At 47.8% G+C, this 8,150-nt stretch overlaps 1 protein-coding gene across 1 annotated transcript; it reads left to right on the top strand.

Moving 5' to 3' along the window:
• Window positions 1–5,219: 5,219 nt before the first annotated feature.
• On the top strand, window positions 5,220–7,121 carry LOC128332875 (adenosine receptor A2b-like). The gene is made up of 2 exons (XM_053267651.1): window positions 5,220–5,545; window positions 6,371–7,121. The coding sequence occupies exons 1-2, from the start codon at window positions 5,220–5,222 to the stop codon at window positions 7,119–7,121; spliced, it is 1,077 nt and encodes a 358-aa protein (XP_053123626.1).
• The last annotated feature ends 1,029 nt before the right edge of the window (window positions 7,122–8,150 follow it).

Raw genomic sequence — 8,150 nt, 5'->3', positions numbered from 1 at the left:
ATATAAGAGAACCACCACTTTAAATGCAGAACATCACAAATGAATCTAGGATTCATTTGTGATTGTTCTGGGAGAGGTGATATGTTTGGATGCCAAGCTGCTGTCAAGCAGAGCCCAAGAAGAAAGGAAACACCTGTGCTACAGAAGACCAGTGGCTGGGGTTGTGTGGTGGGGCTTATGTGGGCTGCTCAGTAAATGTGTGATATGGCTGTTCCTGCACACTGTTGATCAGACCTGCCTTTCACAATTAGTAACATAGGAAGCCGCCATATACTGAGTCAGACCATTGGTCTAGCTCGTCCAGTATTGTCTTCACAGACTGGCAGCAGCTTCTCCAAGTTGCAGGCAGGAATCTCTCTCAGCCCTCTCTTGGATATGCTGCCAAGGAGGGAACTTGGAACCTTCTGCTCTTCCCAGAGTGGCCCCATTATCCCCTGAGGGGAATATCTTCCAGTGCTCACACTTCTAGTCTCCCATTCACATGCAACCAGGGTGGACCCTGCTTAGCTAAGGGGACAAGTCATGCTTGCTACCCGCTGACCAGCTTGGTATAAGGAAGCTGCCTTATACCATGTCAGACCATTGGCCCATCTAGCTCAATGCTGTCTGTTTATTATATCTTTATACCACTCTTTGTCCAGACCCCAGGTTAACAAGAAGGCAAAGAAGTCATAGAACCTCAATTAAGACAAACTGCTAAAAGAAAACAGCTACATTAAAAAGAGAACTGGGGTGGTGGGACTCATTTGCCAAACACCTGCTTTAAAAAGGATTCCTCCAAAAGGCTGGGAGAGGGGGAGTCATGTGGATCTCAACCGTGAACAAGTTCCACAGCCTGGGGGCAATCGCTGAGAAGGCCTTGTCCCGTGTACTCGACAAATCAGCCTCCGTAGGTTGGCACACGGAGCAGAGCCCTCCCAACTGATCTAGCCAGGTGGGTAAATGCAGCTGGGAGCAGTCAGTTCTTGAGGTACCTGCCCCCCCAATCCTTTTTAGTCTGTCCCGGGTGCTGTGGTCACCCAGCGGAGCATGATGATGCTTAATTTGCAGGGGAGGGGGGCCTCCAAAGGCCTTTAGATCCAGGCTCCAAAATTACTTAGGTGCACCTCTGGTTTTAATTAAGTTTGCTTCTTCCCCCCACTTGACATTTCAAATATATTTCTGACATCCTTGTAAAGCAAGGGTTCCCAGCAATAAATTGTAGCTGGGAATGGCAGTTAAGCAACATCTGGAGGGCCACAGGTTGGGCATGTCTGTTGCAGTGCTATCTATCTGTTTCTAGGGGTCGCTATTGTGCTGTTTGCACAGCTAACAGCTCTATAGCAGTATTGACAAAGCACTAGATTATGGGAGAAAGGAGACATCCACTGTAGGCGGACCCCATCCTGACGGTCCCAGTTCCTTGTGACTGGGCAAACTGGAACAATGAGCCCAGTTCCCTGAAAACGTAGTGCTATGTAGGCCACCCTGGGTGGAAAAGGATCCTTGCTGGTGCCATTTCCATTAATTTCAATGTGGTTTACAGAGAGATAATTCCTAGGGGATAGTGCCTATTGTTTTTAATATACACATGAAAAACTTAGAATTGTGTCATGTGTCTAGATGATCAAATAAACAACGGAGAAATGAGATTTAGAAACGGAATGTCTTGATTTTCGTTTTTCATTTTTTTACTTCCCAGCCGGCCACTTTTGGCAGCAGGGTTATCTTGTTGCTTCTAATGGGTCTCCTATTTCTGAAGAGGGCACTTAGCAATCTGTGCAGATCTGTGAACATCACAGGCTTCTAAAAGAATCCCCTCACAGACTGGTATAGTCCCTTTCCCAGATGGGCCATATTTTCCACTAATAATTAGGAAAACAGCCAGAATGGATGAAGTTCTAATTTAGATATGCACCTGATCTGGGGAACAGCCATCAGGGACAAATTGAGTGTGTTCATGGAAGGAGAGGGAGCATCCGATGCTATGCCTTCCTAAAAGGTGATAGCAATAATATGTGCAAGCAAATTGAACCTGAAATGGAGGCCATGAGCTGGGGAAGGGAAAAGAATAAACCATCAGGGTTTTATGGGGATGCCTTCTAAATCTCATATAGCATTTTTAGTAGTTTTAATCAGCAGTGCTGGATTTAGGCACAAGCAATGGAAACTACAGCTTAGGGGCTCACATTAGGAGGGACCTCAACACCTCCATCCCCCACTAAATTTCAAGTTTCACATAATGTATTTTCATTTAATGCTATTTCTAATGCAACTACTGTAGCTTTATTGCAAGGTAACTGTTTTTGTTAAGTAGTTTTTCCATTGCATCTTTGACGAGTAAAAATAACGCTTTGTTTTATTTATATTGTCTTTTTGTTAGCATTACAAAAAAATTATTCTACAGGGGCTTTTAAGTTTGACATAGCTTAGGGTCTCAGCATGCCACAATCCAGTCCTGTTAATCTATTAAGCAGCTCACCATTTTGTAGTTTTGCAGGGTTTTTCCATCCTACTTGTAGTTTGTTTTAAAAAACAAATGCTTAAAGATTCACATTTCCCTGAAAGGGCAAGGATGTTCCCTCATTGGTGGAGTGGAGCTGATTAGGATTTCAGCGCTGTTCAGGGTTGGACATATGCTGCAGTCAATTTCCTTCCTCTAGGGTTGCAATATTCTGGCTCTTCAAATCTGGGTGCCTAATTTGCATATTATGTAAATTGCTTGCAAATAATTTACATATGCAAATTATCAGTGACACTTTCCAGTTTTATTTTATCTGTTTTATTTTTATTTATTTATTTGATTTCTATACCACCCTTCCAAAATGGTCCAGTTGACTTGTATTTGTTCTGGATATCTACCAACAATAGTTGGGGAAGATATCTTTGCCTGATCATTTTCCTTGACATATTAACAGCAGCAGTAGAACAACAACAACAAAAAAAAGCACAGCTTCTTAATTAAGGCTGCAATTCTGTACACACTTATTTGAGAGAAGATCTGTTTGAAACCAAGTGCTTACTTCTAAGTAGGTATGCATCGAATGTAAAGCCAAGGAAGTCCTTAAACATTACAATACACAGCCTGGTAGACAGGTAGTGATTCACGTCAAAAGCAAGCTATCCTCTCAACAGCCCCATAGAGATCCTTTGCTGATAATAAACAAGGCAACATTCCTCAAGGGATTACTGTACTTGTGAAAGTGAAACCCTCTCCCCGAGGGACTGACTTCCTATATTTTGCTTCATTTTAGCCATGTTTCTCATGAGGAGGAGCAGCAGCTGCCGATTTCCTTTTAAGGCCCAGAGAGACTTTTAACAGTTTAAGCCACTATTTAACAGGTACAACCTGCTGAGCATATGGGGATGGAAGCAGCACCTGTTGGAATTCTGCCTGTACTCCAGCTGCACGACAGCCAGAACCTCTACTACTGGCGATGTTCCAGTCTCCATATGCTGGAGAAAATCCACCTACTAAGTGTCTGCCTGTCATTCTGTGTCTTCACCGAAGACACAGCAATGCTTCAGCAACAACACATAGACTTGACTTCATTTTTTGGAGAAAACTCAACAAAACAGTTTTTGTTCACTTTTCCTGAGACGCCCTCGTTGTCCTAACCCCAACACGGAGTCAGAACCAGGACCCTTCAGCTAAGAGCTCCAGGAACACAAGCAGCCAGCAGGGGGAGCCCTTTTGTGAGGCACGGTAACGCAGTTGCCTCGGGCGGTAGTTTATTGGGGCACTAGCCGGGACATCAAGATGCCCTCCCCTCGTCGCCATCAGAGCAGCTCTTTGGGACTGATCTGATCCCAAGGAGCTTTGCAAAGCCTGCAAGGAACATGAGAGAAGAGGGAGTTGCTAGCAACATTCCCTCTTCCTTTCTCCCTTCCACCTTCAAAGCTTGCAAGGATTTTTTGTTTAATTATTGGAGCTGACCTTTCCAGAGACATGGGAGCAAGGCAGAATGTTGCACCTCGCCTCAGGCACCACAATAACTGTGGCTGCCCCTGGCACCCAGCTCACCCTGCTTCTGCAACCCCCTGCCTGTGCCCCACTCCCTGTAAGAACCAGCCCTGTTCCTCCTTAGGCTCCTCCTCACCTCCTCGCCACTGCCAAGAGTGGTCCAGGAAGGATTTGCTGGCGAGGGATGCATGGCTGCGGACTGCTCCTTCCGAAAATGTCTCTGTTCGAGCCTGGGAGAGGGAGCCTAGAGGTCAAGACCTCGGAGTTCTCCACACAGCAGGCTTTACTGTGGGTTTTCTGGGAGGCTTTACTGCAAACTCAAAGTTGTCTCAAAAACCTGATGAAAAAGGTGGATTTTTTGTTTTTTATCCCGGCTATAAATTGGGCTACACTCTTAACGAGTGGTGAAAACCCCAAATTGTGTGTGAAATGCTCCCTGATAGCTCGCAGGGAGTTTGGAGTAAATCTGACCGATATGTTAACACACACACACCCTCCATTCTGGAGGAGATGCGCCTTTGAGCCTCCCCGCTGTGGTTCTGTGCACATCCCTAATGTCAGGCAGCAGCGATATAGGAAGATGCTGAAAGGCATCATCTCAAACTGCACGGGAGGAGGCAATGGTCAAGCCCTCCTGGATTCTACCAAAGACAACCACAGGGGTCTGTGGGTGCCAGGAGTTGACTCTGACTCAACTGCTCAACATCGAGCTTTTAAAATGTGGAAAATTCACTCCTCACCTAAAACCCACGTGTCTGGTTCGAAATGTAGAGACCTAACACTTTGCATTCAGCATTTGGGAATCTGTGTGAAAATGTCTATCTGCCAAGGTTATATGTGTAGCAAGGTTTTTATTACCATTCATTTCAGCTCTAGCATCGATTGACCCAAGAAGCAGCCCCTAATCCACACGTGCAAGCGTATCAGTCCATGTAAAGAGCTACCTTCGTATCTGTGCGGCTCTGATCTGTTTGCTGGCAAAGCGCCCAGCAAACAGAGGCGGAAAGATGGATTCAGCTTATCGCTGTCCAGGTGGGAGGGCGGAGATAGGGCTGGCATATGGAGGGGGGGAAACGAGAGGCAGAGGGAGATGTCTAGAGTTCGATCCTGGGTGCTCCATTCAGAGCTAAGAAAAGTCATTTTCAGACATTTTGTCCTTGGTGGCAACTGGGTTGTTCTGGGCAGGTCTTCACCTGCAGGGACAAGGGAGTAACTTGGTGGTTCAGTTGCTGCTGCTGCTGCTGCAACATCGTCTGCGGTCACATCAGCAGCCCTCATGGACCTGTACTTGGGTTTCGTGGTTCTGGAGGGCATCCTGGCTGCAGTCATTGTCGCCATCAACCTGCTGGTGTGTGTCACAATCTACCTGCACAAGGAACTGAGGAGCATCACCAACTACCTGATCGTCTGCCTGGCGGCGGCTGACCTATGCGTGGGCGCCTTGGCCATCCCCTTCTCCATGGTGCTCAGCATGGAGTACACCCTGTGCTTCTACACGTGTCTCTTCCTCACCTGCTTCCCGCTGGTCACCACCCAGTTCTCCATCCTCCTCCTGCTGGTCATCGCCATCAATGCCCACCTGAAGATCAAGCTGCCCAACAGGCAAGTCAAAGGCACGTTGTGCAGCACTTGAGGGTTGTGGGTGGGTGTGAACATCTATGTCCACAACGCAGTTTTTAGGGGAACATTCTCTGTGACGTTGCTAGGGTCCCAGGGGACACTTCTGGGGCTGCCCGCTGTCTCAGCAACATGCCTCCAAGTATGGTTTTCCCAGATGATTGCTTGAGTGATTTGAGTGAATAAAGCTTTATTATTGAGTGAATAAAGCTTTATTATTGTGCTTTGTTCATTATGAGCACTTTTTGACCTCACGTGGCCTGGACCATAAGGATAGATAAATCACGACAGGCTCAAGAGCGAATGTAGCTATCTTTGGGGCCTTGATGGGCAGAAAGGTAGGCTAGAAATAAATCACATCTCCCAAACACCTGGTTGCCGTATGGGTATTTCATAGGTCACAAAATCAGACCCAGGAGGCTGCTATATTGAGAGAGCCGAGCAGAGACCATTCTGTGAAAAAGAACTTAAGGAAAGTCCTGCTGGATCAGGCCAACGACCCATCATGGGAACATAGGAGGCATAGAAACCCAATGTAGATGCCAGCCAGAACCAGGAGGGATGCTGTGCTGGGGTCAAACAGGGCCAGTTGCTCACCCCATGCTAAATATAGTTGGATCACCACTTTGAAAGATGCCTCTTTGTCTGGCCACAGTGGCCATTGTGACTGGGGATGATGGGCATTGTGATCCAACAAATTCTGGGGGTCCAAGGTTGGGAATGCCTGGTACAAGGGAGCTTCTTATGTTTCTGTAATGAAGGTTCTATTGGCTGCTCACATGACACTCACAAGGTTCTTTGATTGGACAGCTATGCCATGCACGTGAAGAAGGGCTGGGTGGTGATCATCATGGTATTTTGCTGGCTGCTCTCGGTCCTGATTGGTCTCTCCCCGATGATGGGCTGGAACCGCTTTGGGCAATACGTGGAGACAAGCAACACGACTCCCGGGGTCAGCTTCCCCTCTGTCGCCTTCGAGAGAGCTACTTTCATCATCATCGCTCAAGACTTGCCTTATGGGGGCCTCCTCTCCAAGGTCTACCCAGCCCAACGGCAGCGTTCCAACTACTCCGAGATCCATTTTGGACACATTGGCCTCTGTTCTTTCACCTCCATTTTCTGTCCTGAATATCTGGTCTATTTCATCTTCTTCACTTGCACCCTTCTTCCGCTGGCAGCCATGCTGGGCATCTATGCTGACCTCTTCCGGGTGGTCCGTGGCCATTTCCAGACACAGACTCTTTGGCCAGCCAAACGGAGGGAAATCCATATGGCCCGCACCCTCTTCCTCTTAGTGGGCGTCTTTTGCATTTGCTGGATGCCGCTGCATGTCCTCTACTGCATCCAGTTGCTGTGTCCCGCCTGTCGGCGCTACGAATCTCTGGAGCACCTGGCTGTCTTGCTCTCCCACCTGAACTCCTTGGCCAACCCATTGGTCTATGCCCTGAGGAAGAAGGACTTAGGACAAGCCCTCCGGTCTGTCTTCTTCCATCGTGTCCTGCATTGGCCCAGGCTGAAGGCCTGCTGTTGTCCCAGTGCCAAAGTCCATCCCCAGGCCTGACGTGGAAAACCAGCCAGCCAAACATCCAACCCACACACTGCGACAGGGCTGAAAAAGCAGAGGAGGAGGAGAGGGGTGTCTCCAATATGGGATTCTATGTGAACATCCTGCCGCCCACTCATGTTGGCTGCCGCTTGGTGGGGGCAAGGACATTCAGTCCAGTAATGCTGCGCCGTGTGACTTATTTTGCTGCGCTTGATTGGACTAAGGCTGCCAACTTTTAAGCTCTTTCTGAAGACTCCCCCCGCCCCAGTCTTTTTTTACAGGATCGAGCTATGAAAACCTCCAGGATTGCATTATCAACAGTTTTCAAGGAAAAGGAAGACATAAATTAATTCATCAACCAATGAGGATAAGGCAGCTATGGTTTTAAAAGTAGTGTGGAAGAGACTGTTTTGTCAGGAGCAACTTGTCACGCAGGGCTGAGAGAATCTGCTTCTGCTGAAATTCCCACTTCTACATCTACTGGTCTTGTGGTAGCAAGCATGATTTGTCCCCTTAGCTAAGCAGGGTCCACCCTGGGGTTGCATATGAAAGGGAGACTAGAAGTGTGAGCACTGGAAGAGATTCCCCTCAGGGGATAATGGGGCCACTCTGGGAAGAGCAGAAGGTTTCAAGTTCCCTCCCTGGCTTCTCCAAGATAGGGCTGAGAGAGACTCTTGCCTGCAACCTTGGAGAAGCCGCTGCCAGCCTGTGAAGACAATACTGGACTAGATAGACCAATGGTCTGACTCAGTATATGGCAGCTTCCTATGTTCCTACATCCACAATTCCAGGCCCCTTGGCCCTGGTACTCCTTTGCATCTGGCCACCCCACTTGGTCCAACTGTGTTTGTTTGGTGAGCTTTGTCTGCTTTCGGGCCCCGTCAGCTTAAGTGCCATCTAGAAAGCCCCGCTTAAGACAGCAATAGGAAAATCGCTTCCACCCACAAAGCAATTATTGAAAATGAGGGAGCTGAACTGCACAGAGCTATTGAATATTGCAGCATTAAAGCACATAATGGACATCAGCAAATGTCGATAAACCCA

This window comes from Hemicordylus capensis, chromosome 7 (assembly GCF_027244095.1).
Source record: "Hemicordylus capensis ecotype Gifberg chromosome 7, rHemCap1.1.pri, whole genome shotgun sequence".
Classification (NCBI taxonomy): Eukaryota; Metazoa; Chordata; class Lepidosauria; order Squamata; family Cordylidae; genus Hemicordylus; species Hemicordylus capensis.
This window is presented reverse-complemented; position numbering and strand designations above follow the sequence as displayed.